General features: G+C 40.6%; 1 protein-coding gene across 11 annotated transcripts in view; it reads right to left on the bottom strand.

The window, feature by feature from the left end:
- RAP1GAP2 (RAP1 GTPase activating protein 2) overlaps positions 1-19,454 on the bottom strand; it is a 1,112,678-nt gene that overhangs the window by 156,470 nt on the left and 936,754 nt on the right. For all 11 annotated transcript variants that reach the window (XR_012298693.1, XM_073667801.1, XM_073667807.1 and 8 more), the window contains one exon: positions 6,663-6,698. Coding sequence is in view for 10 of the 11 variants with exons in the window: in XM_073667801.1 (XP_073523902.1) it covers positions 6,663-6,698 (36 nt within the window). In the remaining variant the exon portion in view is untranslated. The remainder of the gene's footprint in view (positions 1-6,662; positions 6,699-19,454) is intronic.

The raw sequence follows: 19,454 nt of genomic DNA, 5'->3' as shown, positions 1-19,454 counted from the left end.
ATCTTTGAGGTAGAGAGTATTCTGGCCTCCAAGAGGGTAAGAGGAAAAACCTTTTTTCTGGTAGATTGGAAGGGGTTTGGTCCTGAGGAGAGAACTTGGGAACCCAGGGAGAACTTCAACGCCCCGCTTCTCCTTGAAAAATTTCTTTCTGGCCTAAAAAAGAGGGGGCCTAAAGGGGGGGGGTACTGTAGCATCGGCGTCTCTGCCCCGTTCTAGGCAGAGACGCCGTCCCTCTCACCTCCCCGCTCCTGGCGCGGCGTCCTCCAGCGCTGCTCTCCCCGCTGCTTCCAGCGCGCGCTCCTTCCCCGGCAGTGTGCTTAGGGCGCGCGCGCGCTCCCCCTCTCTTAAAGGGACCGCGCGCGCCGTCCTAAGGAGTCCCCGGCCAATTGCCGGAGGACCTCCCATATAAAGGGCACCTCCTCCAAAATGGAGGTGCCCGAGCAATGTTGTTTGCACCTGTGTCTCACCTGTGCTTCAGCCCTCAGGTCCCGTTGCCAGTTACCTGCCAGTTACCTGCCAGATTCCTGCCAGCTTGCTGCCTTTGTCCTGTCTGATATCCAGTCACCTGCCTGCTAGCCTGAGGTCCGACGGTCTGCCTTCCAACTCCTGTCAGTCTGTCTATGGACCAGCTTGCCCGCTCACCTGGGAGCGCACACCTGTTACCTGCCTGCTAGCCTACCTGGAGGCTCCGCCGTCACGTGCTGTGACCATCTGCCTTTTCAGAGACTCCTGCCCGCTCACCTGGGAGCGCACACCTGTTACCTGCCTGCTAGCCTACCTGGAGGCTCCGCCGTCACGTGCTGTGACCATCTGCCTTTCCAGAGACTCCTGCCCGCTCACCTGGGAGCGCCCACCTGTTACCTGCCTGCTAGCCTACCTGGAGGCTTCGCCGTCACGTGCTGTGACCACCTACCATTCCAGAGACTCTCGCTTGCTCACCTGGGAGCACACATCTACCATCTGCCTGCTAGCCTACCCGGAGGCTCTGCCATCACAGGTCGTACCTACCCTTTACCCAGAGACTGCCCGGTCACTTGCCGTAACTCCCTGCCCGTTCTTCCAGAGACTGCCCCGGTCACTTGCCGTGACCTCCTGCCCGTTCTTCCAGAGACTGCCCCGGTCACTTGCCGTGACCTCCAGCCCGTCCACTCAGAGACTGTCCCGGTCACCTGCTGTGACTGCCTGCCCGTCATCCCTGATTGCCACCCGCTCCCTTACAAGGACCGCCCCCTTGTATAGTAGCTCAGAGGTTCCGCCTCCCAGACCCGTTACAATTATCATACTAAGCTACTGTACAGTAAATCTGCTTTGATAAATGATAGAGATCTGAATGAAGTAAACAGCAATGGTGCCTTTAACGCCATACACTCATAAAATCTCACCTGCCCAATGTTTGCTGGGCGCTCTGTTATATTAGAATATCCAACACAATATAAATTACATTTTACTGATCCAAGACCAAAATGTCAAAATTTAATTAAGATTTCTAATTTCTCAGCAAGAACCATAATAAACACAATGCTGTACCCTGTGGCAAGTTTTGGCAACACACGCATGGATTACAATTACAAATGAAAGATCATCCGGATAAACACTGAGAATGGGGATATCCATAATGAACATTACAGCTCATTAAACCTTTTTATAGTCTTAATGCTTTTCTTCACTGCACTGTGATGAAATGCAATATTACTAACAATGGCTGGGCTTACAGAGTTTACTTGATTTTAGAACGTAAAATAGTTTAAATCAGGTGTCGACTGTCCAACAGGAGAACAGGTAAATCCCCCGGTAGGCCCCTAGGCACAACTATATGAGCAGTACTTGGTACAACACACTTGATTCACTATCTACAACATGTGATCATTCTGTTAACAAACTACCCACTTTATTAATATATAGAAGCAGAGGTAAATTGTGAATGAGGGTAATTTAATATTTGCATGTAGCTGAATAGTAGGACCCAGAGTCTATGTCACCGGTGGGCCCTTGGCACCTTAGTACAACACTGGTTGAAATATATTATATTTTCGGGATATGTTACTTGACTCTGTTTTGTTTCCCTACCCATGGCTCTGCACAAGGCTCCCCAAATCTTGTGCACCAATGTCACCACCGATGCAGCTCTACATCAACTTTTATGTTTGAAAGCGAATTCTTGACCACAAAAGGTTGGGGACTTATATTATGCCTCAATTCAATTAGTTTTTAAAGCGGTACAGTAAATTTATTACATATCACTAGGACATGCCTTCACTTTCTAATTGTGAGTGTCCAAACTCTGAAGACAGAATGGGCCACACTGCTGCTGTGCTTTGAGCTGAGACCTGCAGCCATGCTCCATTGATGTACAGGGAAAAGCTATGAAAGAGCCAAAGTACATAATTTTCTCTTTAGCACATCCATTTCGAAGATTGAAGGCAGGCCCCTGATAATTAGGAAGTGATTACATATCTAATGGTGGGAAAAATCCCTATAATGTTTTTTCGTAAGATCTGTGCTTCATAAAAAAAGCTCTCTATATCTTCATTTAACTCATTAAAGTGGTTCTCCAAGAATTAGATAAAATGGAGTCCCTGACGTAATTCAAACTGAAGCCCATTCAAGTCACGTGTCAGTATGGGCTGCAGACTGAATATGTATTGTTCCTGAGACCTGTGTCTCAACTGAAAAGAGCTGTTTCACACATACCCTATCGTCGGTCTGGAACACGGCTGCGATACGTGACAAAATATGTTTTAACCCACATTGTGTTCGGCAAGAAGATCTCCAGCTTTATCCTCCTTCTCTGTCAGTCTGACAGCTTTAAAGTAGTTCACAGACACTGACTGAACCCAAATGGAAAACAAATGAATATTGAGGAGGATGAAGCTGGAGATAACCCCTTTTGTGTTCAGCGAAGAAGAGATATATTTCTTCACATATGACAGCCGTACTCCTAAGTGACGGAGGTATGAGTGGTACAACTCTTGTCAGTTGAGACGCAGGTCTCGGGAGTTGTATGTCTTCAGTATCCAGCCCGTATTGACACGTGACTAGGATGGGCTGCAGTTTGAATTCTTCATTCTTGGAGAACCCCTTTAAGAACCTGGCAATTTTTCATTTAGCATCTTTGTTTATTCCTTCCTTCCAAGAACTAGAGCCATATGAGACCTTATTTTTTGCGGGTAGAGTTGTAGTTTTGAATGACATCAATCATTTTACTACACAATGTAAAAAAGCTAGCAAAAACAAATTCCAAATGGTATGAATTGGTGGCAAAAAAATGCAATTCCATCAGTGTTTTTTTGGGGTTTTGTTTATATGGTGTTCAATAATCTGGCAACATGATTCTCCAACTCAGTACAATTACGGAAATTCCCTTTTCAATGATTTTTATTAATTTTTTAATTAATCAAACAGTATTATACTGTGAGGATAAAAGGGGAAATGGGAAAAGGGGAAGGGGAATGGGAAAGGGGAAAAGAGGAGAGCTCTAATGATTGAACATGTTTATCCATAAAAGGTAACAGAACAAAATGACACATTGTTGTAATACATAACAGGTTAGACCATAAGGAACTGTATACATGACACGGTGTGTACACTAGATTCAAATAAACAATTAAGTATATAAAGACAAATGAATAATCTTTTGGTATTGTCTCAATCGGGAAATTTATTAGTCCAAAGGGTCCATTTTTTTGAAGTTTTGGTTAACCCATTATTGTTAATTGCAAATCTAAACTCGTAAGATTTATGTAGAATAATCCTTTAAATTATCTCTGAAAAGCGGGGAGGATCAGGTTTTTTCCAATTGAATGCGATAGCATTTTTAACCACTAAACAGATGTGGATAATAAGAAGTCTTTCTGGTGGAATGAAGTTTTCCATTTCGAGAGAGAGAAGTGCAGTTTGAGGGGTAAGAGTAGTTGGGTGGTTAGTCAAGTTTTTGATTAGTTTGGAAGTTTGTGCCCAGAGTTTGTGGATTTTTGGGCATTCTCAGAATATATGTAATAGATTTGTTTATTCTTTTTTTGATCTTGGATAGCTTTTCCCATGCAAAAATAGTTGCCTGAAAAATTGGGTGTGAAGGTTCACTGTGGGATTTTTTGAAAAGTTTGCTGTAGAGTAGCCCATTCAGGGGATGGCAATTACGGAAATTCCAAGCTTAACAATATGTGTTAATTTACTCTGACTTTTACAGACATAGTGATACCAGATATATATTATTTTTATTTTCTTATTTATATCTATTTTTAAAAAAGAAAATGTTTTAATTATTTCAAAAAACATTTTTGAGATATTTTAAAACTTTTTTTTTACTTCATCTTTTAGTTTTTTTAGGGAAGTTGAACCTACGATCTTTAGATTGGCTTGTTCTATATAGTGCAATATCACTTAATCACAATATATAGTGTAAATCATGGTTTATTATAAAGCTCAGCCTGTAATTGGGCTTTACAGGAGCACCATGATGGCAGCGATGGGGAATTCGGCAGGTCCCTGGCTGCTATGATAACCCATCATGTAGCGAGGGGCTGATGGGAGTCAATGCATGCGCGCACTGACAATCACTCTTTTAAATGTGATTGACAGTGACATCTGAATGGTTCATTAACAGCGAGCTCCGAGTTGCTGTTTTTACAGACAGAAAACAGCTGCATAGCACAGCCAGCATCTGGCACATGTGGAGCAGGCTCAGCTCCTGAGCCACCTGCACACTTGTGGACCCCAGTGCAGACATGCAGTTAAGCCTTTGTGCTAAGGGAGTTGGTAAATGCTACTATCCATATCACCACTTGATCTGCACAAAGTTTATTTTTAAAATGGAAAGTACCCTTTAACATCCAAAACATTATAAGCTTTAAAATATACAATTCTGCATTCAGCAGAATGTCCTGAATGAAGGTCCTGAGTGAAGGTTCTATGAATATTCAAAGGGAACCTGTCAGGTTCCCCATGCCCTCCAACCCATTAGCATTCACCTATGTATGACTAAATTCCCTGCCTAACCAGCCCTGTGTAATGTTAAATCAGTTAAATAAATGTTTTAAAAAAGCATTTATTATTATTATTTATTATTATTATTTATTTATATAGCGCCATTGATTTCATGGTGCTGTACATAAGATGGGGTTACATACAAAATACAGATATCACTTACAGTAAATAAACTAACAGTGATAGACTGGTACAGAGGGAAGAGGACCCTGCCCTTGCGTGCTTACATTCTACAGGATGATGGGGAAGGAGACAGTAGGTTGGGGGGTTGCAGAGCTCTGGTGGTGGTGAGGCGGCAGCGGGGTCATGGCAGGCTGTAAGCTTGTTTGAAGAGATGGGTTTTCAGGTTCCGTCTGAAGGATCCAAGTGTGGCGGATAATCGGATGTGTTGAGGCACAGAATTCCATAGGATGAGGGATATTCAGGAGAAATCTTGGAGGCGATTGGGTGAGGAACGAATAAGTGTGGAGGAGAGAAGGAGATCTTGGAATGACCGGAAATTAGGTAAGGGAATATATCGGGAGATTAGTTCAGAGATGTACGGAGGATAAAGGTTATGGATGGCTTTGTAGGTCAGTGTTCGTAGTTTGAACTGGATACGCTGGGCAACTGGGAGCCAGTGAAGGAATTTGCAAAGGGGGATAGCAGAGGAGTAGCGAGGCGAGAGATAAACTAGTCGCGCAGCAGAGTTAAGGATGGACTGGAGGGGTGCGAGAAAGTTAGCAGGTAGGCCACAGAGGAGGGTGTAGCGGATTGCCGGTATAGGGGAAAGCATGATGTCATTCATTGTGATAGAAAGATCAGGTGGGGAAGATAGCGAGATGGGGGAAAGATGATGAGTTCAGTTTTGACCACACTGAGCTTGAGTAAGCGAGAGAAGGAGGAGGATATGACTGATAGACATGATGGGATTCTGGACAGCAGAGAGGTGACATCTGGGCCAGAGAGGTAGATCTGGGTGTCATCAGTGTACAGATGGTATTGGAAGCCATGGGATTTTATGAGCTGTCCCAGGCCAAGGGTATAGATTGTCCCCTTTTCCTATACTAATTAGGGGTTTGACTAGTCGATGAGGCGTTAGTTTCCCAAGACTAGTAGGCCCTCTTTCCATGTTATTACACCCCTTTCCATGTTATGCCGCTCATTTCGGCAGCACCACTGCGCCTTTGTAGCTGGGTGTACGCTGCTCAGCCTCAGAGGCATAATGTGCAGCACCGGAAGTCATCTTCTGAACTTCCGGTCATGCGCAGTGTGCCCCTAAAGCCGAGAGGCATACACCCAGTTACAGAGGCGTGGTGACGCTGCTGAAATGAGCAGCGCGCATGCGTGAGATTTGCGTGAGCTGGTGCTGATGCCGGCCTGTGCAAATTATATTATCATACCCATAGGGGCGTGATTACATGGAAAGAGGGCCTACTAGTCTGGGGAAACTAATGCCCCATCGACTAGTCAAAGCCCTCATTAGCATAGGAAAAGTGGACTTTATAAATGCTTTTTTTAATATTTATTTAACTGATTTAACATTATACAGGAGAGGGAATTTAGTCATACATAGGTGAACGCTGCTGGGTTGGAGGGCATGGGGGACCTGACAGGTTCCCTTTAAGAAACCAAAAATACCCATGTACAACCACATTTTATCACTTCTTTGTTTTTATCATAAAAGTGAAATTTCTCACCTGCATTTTTTCCAGCATCTCGAAAAACTCGGCTGACTGAAAAGAAGAAAAGAAACATACTTAGTGAAATGTACCGGACCACCATGACATTGTTACAATACAGACTGAGTGACAACACAAGTAATACTAGACATTTGATTAGACATCAAAGTTGGCTCCTTGTCAAATAATAACTTGAGTAACAACAGCTTCATTTATCTCATTTCACATATGTGCACACAGTGCCCTTTTCACGTAAATTTTGCCTTGAATCCACCTGAACAGTGCTGCAAAACTGCCATGAAAAATGAACATATTGCACAGCAAGGTACAAACAGCCCTACTGTGCACGTGTTCCGTCCTATGCCATGTTTTTTAACCACTTTAAGCTTCAGAAACTATGAAGAGATTGAAAGTAGCAACATTTTTATGCCTGAAAAATACAGAGCAAAGATGACTGATGGCGGACTATCGCAAAATGGCTGAAAAGACAATGGCGAAAACGCTTCAGGAAAACGACCACCGATGTGTTTACAAAGCATTTTTGCCTTGAAAAACCGCATTTCTCCGCTGTCTTAAAGATGCCATGTGCACATAACAAGTAGTTTTATGGACTGTGTTTTGTTTTTGTTTGTTTTTTTACTTTTTCTTAATGCCTCTTTTGCAACATTTTTCATAACGTTTTTGTGCCAATAAATGTTGGCTGTAAGTCAAAAGGAAAATATGAACTACAGCCAAAGCAGGTTTTATTTTTTTCACACTTTTGCTTCAATTTTGGGTCCTTTTATTTTTTCAAAACGCAGCTTGCTTAACGTATATTTTTTTTGGTTCATGTGTCTGCCTAAAAGCTTCTCGATTAGACAGATACATTTTTAATTTATGAAAAACACGTGTGAATACTACAAAGCCACAAAAAAGCTTGCAAAACACTGCAAAAAAGCTCTAAAAAGAACATACAGACGTGTCCATCGTTTTGTTTGCTCATAAACAAGTTCACTACAATACCACAGCATTTAAGTAAAAACCCTCAAAATGCAGTATCAGCCACAAAGCAAATCACAACCACTGGGTGGCCACACATAGACATATATAGCAGAGTCATATCGTGACAGAGTATCGCAAAGTCATGATTTTTCTTTTCAAAGTAAGACATATTGCTGTGACACTCATCTTTGGATATGTTGAGCCAAGAGAAAAGATAAGTTAAGACACATTAGTGTCACCAGACAGATGTTATACTGATGTGAGGCCCACAGCTGTCTGCTCAGATGAGCACTATAGTAACTGTAGGGTCCCTGATGTATGATTGCTGGTTGTCTGATCAGGCAAGCATCACTCTCAATTGCATCAGCGTCCATAGGACGTCTATAAAGTCAGTACCTCTGGCTCCCTTCTCTACCACTTTTCATCTTGTCGACCATAGGCTCACATATAACATCAGCATTCTAGCACATCAGTGCAGTGAGGTGTGGGACATTGTTATTTTTGCGGGGGATACTAAGGGTGAATTAGAAATTGTTAATGGAGCACCCAAGACATTATTAATTGTTAAGGAGGTGTTCGGTGGGCATTATTACTTTTTGGAACATTACTAAGGAGAATATTACTTGATAAAGGGCACTTAGGACATTACTACTTGTTAAGGGCATTATCACTTTATAAAGGGACACAGGGGGCGTCTACCATTTCTTCACATATAATGTCGCTCACAACCATCTTTTAGAGCTGAATCACCTCTCAATCTCAATATAAGAAAGGTTGGGAAACCCTGATGAAGAGATTTTAATTTTTTACACCCTAAAAGCAAAATTTGCCAAATGCTAATAAATCAGAAGCTAGAGTCGTGTCCATAGTTTGCTCAGTAATGAGTCACATCGAGAAATATTGCAATGTCTTGCAAAAGTGAAAACAAGAAATTTAGCCTTATTCATTTTTACATCTGACTTTGTTTCTTACAAACTAATGGTAAACTATGGACTTGTAATCAGAAAGTAATCATTTTCCCAAAAGCTAACTCAAAGGGGACAACTTATATGGTTACAAAGATTCTTTTGGCTGGAAATCCTATTTGAGGTTTTCTTGAATTAAGCAACATTTTCCCAAGAGGTGGGTAGATAGGATAAATTATGAAGAGTCCAAGTAGTAGGACAAAAAGGAATTGACGACAGAACCACTGAAACTACAAAAGCTTTTCTTCATCTTTATTAGAAACGAGTATAAAAAATGTCATCACCATTGGTTACCGATAATGCCATCTATCACATGTGACTGCTGCCGTCAATCACTGATCTAATAGGGATTTAACAGGAAAGTACTTGGTCTTAAATTATTTAAAATAATTTTCAGCCATGGCCTAATTAAGTGCAGGTCCAATTCTTACATCTGCTAGTGACTCCACGTTATAGGAGGTTCTTTACATCCACGTTCAGTTGGTTTTATAGAATCTTTCAGTATTCAGATAATAAAGTTCCCTTTCGTTATCATCACCATTAGTGCTCACTATGGCTTCTTCTGCACCTGCATTTCTTTCACTAGCATAGTATTCTCCTTTTCTGACCATCTGATGACTTTGCCCCTCACTCTTTGTTACTAGAGGGGATCAGGTAAAGCAGAGTGCTCAATTTCTGCACAAACCTTGGCAGCATATCCTGACTTCACCAACATGGAGAACGCACATACAGGATAATAGCAAGCCATGGAGGACAATACAAACAAGAATCACATCCACATACGCACTCCATTCACTCATGTTTATCGACCTTCTGCCAATTGCCTGGCTCATATATGTGAGGCTGTCCAATTTGTGTCAGAAGACCCGCGGCTGGCCCTTGCATCGTGGGCTGTGCTTGGAATGCAAAATAGGAATGTGTGAAACAAACTTACAGGCACATTGAGGCATATTTATAAAAACTGTCTAATTTTTAGACACTGTAAACTTAAACAAAACACTCTTAAAATGCACCAAATTTATCACAGTAGTTCATGCTAGGCAATGAGCAATCTAGTGCCTATAAGTCTCCTTACCCTGGCATGTCAGACATGTCACTGTTCACAAGCAGAGACACTATCCCTTAGACCCCAGTCATAGGTCTCTCATACAGCCAAATCAGATCTCATGCTTTGCACTTAAGAGGGCCAATACACTAAAACATGTGTCTGCAAATTGAGATTCTGCTTTGGCTTTTATCCTAAGCCATGTGGCAAGACTCATTAAAGAGTCGATATTAACTTTTAGTATTGCCTCCAATAGGTGGCACTAGAGTTCAAATCCTCTTCCTCTCTGAAAAGGCAATTTGCATAATTAATTTCCCAGAGGAGCATTTATTGGCCTATAAGTCTTCTTACTCTGGCATGTTTGGCATGTCACTCTCCACAAGACAAGACACTAACCCTTAGACCCAAGACTATCTAATCTAAGTTTAGACCACCTATTAGTTGGCTTACTTTGTACCAGAAATGTGCACTACAATTCTGGTGCATGGTCTTGCACATTACACTACTCCCCATTTATGATAAGTAATGCCCCTTTGCAGCAAGGCTATGCCCCTTAGTTTGCCAAGTCATAAAAAGTGGCTAAACAAATTCCGAACATGGTGCAAGTCATGAAAGACTTTATTTTTGGCACAATTTACACTAGAATTGTATAGAAACACTATAGCACTTAGCACAAAAAACAATGGCACTCTTGGTGACCTTCTGCAATATGTTTCATTATATTGTTCTTTCCAAAACTTGGAACCTGAATATCAGTTTTTTTTTCTAGCCACAGATTAGCTCTAGAGAGTTTCCTGCAGTCTGGAGGATCAGCTCAAACAATCAAACATTCTATATGGAAATAAATATTTGCACAGCACTGACTGCTGGATACAGTATAAGCCGTCAGACAGTGACATGTGGCATTAACCTTGTAGGGGAAAATGCAATTCTATCGGAAACTCTTACATTCAGTCTTTACAACTACAATAATTTATTTATAAAAGAAACATTCTAATTTCTAATTAAATAAAAAAAAGGCAAATATTAATGAGATGGCGGCTCCACATGTTCAAAGTGAATGTGGGTCATTGGGGCTAAATCTGGCACTATGGGTATCAAAGCTGGTTCTATACAAAATAGGGCTCTTAGAGAACAATAAATATCTATTTGAGACACTTTCTGTTCGAATCAAATTGAATCTATTTGCTGAATCGAGGAAATCTGTCCCAAATGAATTTGGAGAGATTTGATCATTTACACTGTCATACAATAAAAATAATACTACCATTCATCCAGTAATACTGCCAGACAATGCCTAAATAAAACCAATCATATCCAAATAATACCACATACTGCCCACATAACACTGGCATATTATTACCACCCAATACTGCATAAAGTCTACCCCCAAAAGCAATACTGTCATTCAGTGTGCACTTAAAGAGTTACTCCCAAAATTGTTATCCAGCGTTATGTTCTCCCATGATTCTGAGAAAGGGTCTTAGGAACCTGGGAACTGCGCTCAGTAAGTGATCACCTATTTTTTCGATTAAGAATAACTTATTATTTTGGGAATAGCTTATTAATACCACTATACAATGTCTAAATAATGAAGGGATTGTTAATAAAGAGTTAAAGGGGTTGTCCATTATTTGGAAAACCCCTTCTTAAATGCTACATTCCCCAATGTAAAAATAAGACACCTTATACTCACATCCCATAACTGAACCATTCCAGTCTCCAAAGGCTCCCATGACATTGTTATGCCACTTAAGCCCTGCAACCAATCAGCAATGGCTAAAGGGCTTCAGTGCTCACACCTCCCCTGGAAGTCCACGGTGGTTTGTCTAAAGGAAGTGAGAGCACAGCAGCTCAATAGTGGCCACTGATTGGCTGCAGTGATCACATGGCATATTAATATCATGCGAGCCTCAAGAGACCCGGTACTGACATCACCGGAACATTTGGTTCGGAATATAAGGTGCTTTTATCTTAAAATCTGAACTGTAGCATTTATGAAGCGATCCTAGTAGTCACCAACTCCTTTAATGGTAAATTCCTTGGTGGACTAGGGAAAAAAAAAGGTTTACTGAATGCTAGGTTTCTCCAGGGGTCCCCCTAAAACTGACCCTGAGGAGTACCATTTGGTTGCTGAGTAGCTCTTGTGGTTGCAGTGTTGCTTTGTTCAGGGAGTTCTACAAATGGCTGATATCATGTTCACAGCTATGTCCGCTAAGCCTGTATGAAGGCACACTGAAATATGGATCTGGATATACTCTGTTAGTGACCCTATAATAGTGCTTGCATGATACCATGTTCCAACATACAATCAAAAAATCCTCTATATGAAATTGGAGATATTCAGATGTAATATACAAAGGTACCATAGAGCCCTACTGAATCGTTATCTTACTCCACTCAGAAGTTGAATAGAGTCATATTAATCACTAGAGAACCTAATAGGCACCATGTAATACCACATTTTGCCTGCAGTAGTTGCAATGAAAGAAGCACTCCTCCTCCCATCAAAGTTTTTATCCTCTTAATATATTGTAGCCTTCATATGACATGGCACTGTGTACTTACAATTGCTCACTTTGCCTGTCTACCCAGTTAATTCTTCTCTTTTCCATGAAGTCTATGACATCGCATGATTAAAAACAGACTAGCTGATTCCTTCTATTCTCTATATAGAAACAGGAAGTCTTTTTTCCCTTCATGAGTCATTCCCCTCTTCAACTCTTGACCCAGGTATGCTGCTCCTCCTTCCTGCCAGGGACTTTATAGTGATGTAGAATTGTAGTTCTAATGATGACTCATGCAGGGAAAAGAGACTTCCTATTTATACATAGAGCTTAGAAGGATTCATTTAGTCCATTTTTGATCATGTGATGTCATAGACCTATTGGAAAAAATAAGAATTAACTGGGTAGAAGGACAAAATGAGCAATTGTAAGTACACAGTGCTATATAATATGATCATTGCAACATATTAAGAGGATAACTATTTTGATGTGAGAGCTTCTTTAACAGGCCCTTGTAGTTCCTCTTCTGGGTGGACATTTTCTGTAGTATCATGTCACTTGAGCAATGTGTAAAGGGAACTGGCTGACTGCTCATTCCAATAGGTAAGCCAGCCCCCTTATCTGTCTATACATAAGCCGTGATAGAAAAGGGGGTTGGCTCAACTATAGAAATGAACCATTTAGCAGCCTCCTTTATACACGTCTCCGGTTACAGGAAACATTGTCCTGTATTGGACACAAATGGGAAGATCTGCTGGAACAGGGACCTGTAGCTGAAGACTGAGCACCTTGCAGATGCTTACCATATTACTAAAAATCAAAACTCAGTAATTTATGCAAATTTGAGCATGTTATTTAGCTAAACACCCCCTTAAATTAATTTTGACATACCCAAGAGGCACATACTGTTGATGTGCAGGAAAGTTCTTATTGTTGAGCATATACAAGTCACATTAACTCATTATTGGCTCTTATCATGTAGTAAATGTCCATCCCTGTTTGATGCCATTAATAATATGGGACCCAGGCAAATTTAGTTTTCTATCTTCTCTCGTGTAAAGACTTTCTTATACAGTCTGGAACATATTATTTTCTCTCTAGAACTCAACCTTACATAGTGAAATGCTGAATCTGTAGCTTGAAATCTGCAAGGAGGGAATGGTGGAAAAATGACTTGTAGCGGCGCACTTAAACACTGCACGCTGTTTTTTATCCTTCTCTTTACCGTCTATTTGCACAAATACAAAGCAAACAATTGATGGATGCTGAGATGTGGGTGTATGATGGGAAGACGGAGAATGACATCCAGACAAAGAACTGATAGCCACTGGGAAAACATGTGTCTATTCAAATGCCATGTGACATGTCTTTTTTTTTTATAAGACATAATGATTTCCTGCTCAGTGATTAAGTGCATATCCTGTGGTTTTGATGGACAAGACATCACACTGCAGCACGATCTAAGTTTGTGGTGGTGGGATTGGCTTTTAATTGCTGGAGAAAGAAAGAAAGCAATATTAATGCACCCAGGAAAGCAGCTGAGACGTGCATGTATAGCTTTAAGAATGGTGGTTGCCTAGGCAATAGAAATAACACTTATGAAAGAAGAGGAACGTACCGTATATATAAAGAAGTGAATTCTGGCTACATTGTATCTGTTGTATTCTGTTTACATCATTGCATATAAAAGTGTATAATACAAATGCCAATCTGTATGGGATTATATGAAGACGGAAGGATTTGTACAACCCTACACCCACAGAAGATCTCCAAAATATTTGGAACAAAAATGGTGGCAACCCACAAGGCAGGAGGACGTTACAAGACAATAACAAAGCATTTTCAAGTTGCCCTTTCCGCAGTTTGAAATTTAATTAAGAAATGGCAGTTAAAGGGGTATTCCCATCTCCAAGATACTATCCCAATATGTAGTAGGTATAATAATAATATTAACATACCCCCAGTTAAAAATGTAGTATAGTTATTCTGATTCGCAATGTCTCTTTCCTCATGTGCAGGCAATACAGGACCTTAGGTATCCATGGTTACAACAACTCATATAGTGACAGCGAGCTAGTTGCTAGTGGTCATAACCATGGATATCTAAGGTCCTGCAATGCATGCACATGAGGAAAGAGACATAGCAAATCAGAAAAACTACACTACATTTCTAATTGGAGAAACATGCTAATATTATTATTACACCTACTACATATTGGGATTGGATCTTGGAGCTGGTAATACCCTTTTAACAGGAACGGTAGAGGTCAAGATAAGGTCTGGAAGAACAATTTCAGTGAGAGCTGGTCGTAAGATTTCTAGAGAGGCAAATCAGAATCCCCTCTTGACTGCAAAATACCTTCAGAAAGATTTGGCAGACTCTGGAGTTGTGGTACACTGTTCTACTGTTCAGAGACACTGGCACAAATATGGCCTTCATGGAAGAGTCATCAAAAGAAAACCTCTCCTGCGTCCTCACCATAATTTTCAGCATCAGAAGTGCAAAAGAACATCTAAACAAGCCTGATGCATTTTGGAAACAAGTCCTGGGGACCGATAAAGTTAAACTAGAACTCTTTGGCCACAATGATCAAAGGTATGTGTGAAGGAAAAAGGGCACAGAATTTCAGGAAAAGAACATCTTGCCAACCATTAAGCATGGTGGTGGATCAATCATGCTTTGGGGTTGTGTTGCAGCTAATGGCACGAGGAACATTTTACGGGTAGATGGAAGAATGTATTCAATGAAATTTCAACAAATTAAACTAAATTAAAAGGCACAAGCTGAAGGTTTTACAATGACCCTCACAGTCCCCTGATCTGAACATCATTGAAAATCTGTGGCTAAACCTCAAAATAGCAGTGCATGCAAGATGACCCTGGAATCTCACAGAACTGGAAGAATTCTCCAAGGAAGAATGGATGCAAATCCCTCAAACAAGAACTGAAAGATTGTTGGCTGGCTACAAAAAGCATTTACAAGCTGTGATACTTACAAAAGTAATTTTTAAAATGTAAAAAATTACTATATTTTTTTTGCCTAAAATACAAAATAAATGTCATCTGTAATTTTAGGCCTTTTAGAGATCATTTCATCTTTAACATGCTTAACTGTTCACAATAACAGTAATTTTGACCAGGGGTGCCCAAAATTTTACATGCCCCTGTATAAATAAAAATTAGTTTTCCTGTTCAAGTACTTAAATATACATATATTTATTTAAGTACTAGAGCAAGGAAAACTATTTTTTTAGCGACAACGTTGCAATAATGGAGCTGGCTGTACATCAAACATTTAATTCCAAAATCTGTAAATCTGATGAAGTTTTAGTAAGAAAACATAATTATATATTAAAAATTGTAGAAACACTGGTGAGTTTGGCAACTAGTGGGATCCCAGGAGCATGTATCCAGAAAACTTCTCTGGACACACTAGAGGAAATGATTCTGCAGGTGAATCCTACTTCTATACATCCACTGATATATCTACATAATATGAGGTTGAACAGGTTATTGTGAATTAAGCCGTAAGATAAGTCGCCTGTGACCAGTGATTAGCTACAAAGACTCCTCCAAAAATGTCTGTCTTATGCTGGATCCTTAGAGTCCATTGTTGTTTCAAGGCCTAAAAGTACTGAAGATTCTTCTGGTACATTGGTGGGCCGCCAATCCAAATCTGGTAAGAGCCTGGGTTCATCAAAGCATCCTCTAGTGCTTTGGTGGGCTAGTCCAATCCTGATCAAAGTCTGAGCTCATTGGAGTATCTTCTGGTTGGTACATTGGTGGGCCAGTACAATCCTGGTAATAGTCTGAGCTCATTGGAGTATCTTCTGGTTGGTACATTGGTGGGCCAGTACAATCCTAGTAATAGTCTGAGCTCATTGGAGTATCTTCTGGTTGGTACATTGGTGGGCCAGTCCAATCCTGGTAATAGTCTGAGCTCATTGGAGTATCTTCTGGTTGGTACATTGGTGGGCCAGTCCAATCCTGGTAATAGTCTGAGCTCATTGGAGTATCTTCTGGTTGGTACATTGGTGGGCCAGTCCAATCCTGGTAATAGTCTGAGCTCATTGGAGTATCTTCTGGTTGGTACATTGGTGGGCCAGTCCAATCCTGGTAATAGTCTGGGCTCATTGGAGTATCTTCTGATTGGTACATTGGTGGGTTAGCCAAACTCAGGTCATTGCCTGGGTTTATTAGAGATTTCTATATGGGTCTACTACAGTCCATTTTCCCTCATTGAACTTATTACTCTTCTGTTTCCGTCTAAGCATAAAATGAAATTTCTCACACACCTAAAAACATATTAAAAGATTTTGACCAATGATCTACACAGGTTTCAAAAGTGAGGTGCAAAACAGAACTATGTAATATGTTTCAGGGAAGAACTAACCTAAGTACTAAAAAAATAACATTTTAAATTGATGAGTTAGGTTAGTTGTGAAAGCAAGCCTAAGAATAAATTGATATTTCTTAGAACTTGTAAAATAACTAACAGGACCCATCCCACTGCGATGTAGATCTGTAAGAGCTCACTATACTTTATACTTTATTTGCTTGTGGCTTTAAAAATGAATTTTGGGATTATGACTTCACACAACACAATCTTCTCAATCCTAATAATGATCTGTCATTTACTTCCAATAAATCCAGTCATTTCAGAGTTTCTCTCAATCCATATTCAGCGGATAAAATGAAGAGCTAGTTATGTCACTGAGACACTGAGTGAAGCAGAATCTGCTCCATGCCTCAATAACTCGGAATTAATTCATAGGCTAAATGTTCATGAATATGCATTGAGATGATGGACTGTACTAGGTTACAGGTTCACGTGAAAAAAGAAATTGCCTCCTTGACTCATGAGAAGTTCAGCTAATATCTATATCTAGATAATTAGTAGATTAAGTGTTGCTAAGTCATCTCTGTAATTTACTAAATCCAGAGGATTGCCCAGATGCAGTTCTGTCCTGCCTAGAATACAGCAAAGTAGAAAATTATCCATTCCTAGCAAGCAGTAAATTCCGTAAAGGAAAAAGAAGCCACACAAAATCTAAGGAACAGAGCTTAGTGTTAGGGCTATCTGATGGAGATTTGAGCATGATTAAAGGGAACCTGAAAGCTGCCCTACGCCCTCCAATCCGTCACCATTTATTCTTATGTTAATACTTTCCCTAACAAGCCAATTGTACTGAATATTTGATTGCAGTTTATGTAAAAAAACAGTTTTATAAATCTTCAAATCCCACTTGTGCTTGAAACTATCATCCATTCATGTCAGCGCGCAATAAAGCCAAGTGTATGTTCCTGGTTTCATAGGCGCACTTGCACATATCTGGGAAGCACATTGTGAAGACATTGTACTCTGTCAGTACCTGGAGGGAAAACACTGTAAGCAAGATGGCTCTTTCAACCCCACTATACCACCAACAAATCACACACAGGCAGAGCACCTATGAAGCTGGGGAATGGACACCTCAAGTCGCGCACAGGCTTGAGATTTGCAAAAAGGAGGCATGACCCAGGCTCTTGCAAATAATGCTCTGACGCACACATGATCAGTGGAATGACTAGACTGGGCAAAGCAATGGTTAGGCAGCACGGTGGCTCAGTGGTTACAACTGTTGCTTTGCGGCGCTGGGGTCCTGGGTTCAAATCCCACCAAAGACAACATCTTCAAGTAGTTTGTATGTTCTCCCCGTGTTTGCGCGGTTTCCACTGGGTACTCTGGTTCTCTGCGAATGGAGATTGTGAGCCCCATTGGCTACAGCAATGATAATGTATGTAAAGTGCTGCAGAATATGATAGTGCTACACATGTGGTCAAAATTGTTGGTACCCCTCGTTTAATGGAAGAAAAACCCACAATGGTCACAGAAATAACTTGAATCTGACAAAAGTAATAATAAATTAAAAATCTATGAAAGTGAACAAATGAAAGTCAGTCATTGCTTTTCAACCCTGCTTCAAGGAATTAAAAAAAAATTGAATTCATGAAATAGGCCTGGACAGAAATGATGGTACCCCTGAAAATAATGTGACAAAAGGGACATGTTAAATCAAGTTGTGTCCACTAATTAACATCACAGGTGTCTAAAATCTTGTAATCAGTCAGTGGGCCTGTATATAGGGCTACAGATAGTCACTGTGCTGTTTGGTGACATGGTGTGTACCACACTGAACATGGACCAGAGGAAGCAAAGGAAAGAGTTGTCTCCGGAGATTAGAAAGAAAATTATAGACAAGCATGTTAAAGGTAAAGGTTATAATACCATCTCCAAGAAGCTGTGACTACAGTTGCACATATTATTCAGAAATTTAAGATCCATGGGACTGTAGCCAACCTCCCTGGATGTAGCCGCAGGAGGAAAACTGATGACAAATCAAAGAATATGAATCATACGAATGGTAACAAAAGAGCCCAGGATAACTTCTAAAGAGATTAAAGGTGAACTTCAAGCTCAAGGAACATCAGTATCAGATCGCACCATCCATCGTTGTTTGATCCAACGTGGACTTCATGGAAGAAAACCAAGGAGAACACCATTGTTGAAAAAAAATCATTATAAAAGACAGACTAGAATTTGCCAAACTACATTTTGACAAGCCACAAAGCTTTTGGGAGAATTTCCTATGGACAGATCAGACAAAAATGGAAGTTTTTGGCAAGGCACATCAGCTTTATGTTCACAGATGGAAAATGAAGCATATTAAAAAAAGAACACTGTCCCTACTGTGAAACATGGAGGAGGTTCTATTATGTTCTGGGGCTGTTTTGCTGCATCTGGTACAGGGTGTCTTGAATCTGTGCAGGGTACAATGAAATCTCAAGACTATCAAGGAATTCTAGAGAGAAATGTGCTGTCCAGTGTCAGAAAGCTTGGTCTCAGTCGCAGGTCAAGGGTCTTGCAACAGGATAATGACCCAAAACACACAGCTAAAAACACCCAAGAATGGCTTAGAGGAAAACATCTGACTATTCTGAAGTGGCCTTCTATGAGCCCTGACCTAAATCCTATTGAGCATCTTTGGAAAGAGCTGAAACATGCCGTCTGGAAAAGGCAACCTTCAAACACGAGACAACTGGAGCAGTTTACTCATGAGGAGTGGGCCAAAATACCTGTCGAGAGGTGCAGAAGTCTCATTGACAGTTACAGGAATCGTTTGATTGCAGTGATTGCCTCAAAAGGTTGTTCAACAAAATATTAAGTTAAGAGTGCCATCATTTCTGTCCAGGCCTATTTCATGAGTTAAATTTTTTTAAAAATTCTGTGGAAGCAGGGTTGAAAAACAATGTCTGACTTTCCTTTGCTCAT

The sequence above is a fragment of the Phyllobates terribilis genome, unplaced genomic scaffold (genome assembly GCF_046119375.1).
Source record: "Phyllobates terribilis strain yellow unplaced genomic scaffold, ASM4611937v1 Scaffold_2__4_contigs__length_985480577, whole genome shotgun sequence".
NCBI classification, from domain to species: Eukaryota; Metazoa; Chordata; class Amphibia; order Anura; family Dendrobatidae; genus Phyllobates; species Phyllobates terribilis.
Note: the sequence above shows the minus strand (reverse complement) of the source record. Positions and strands in the feature narration are given on the sequence as shown.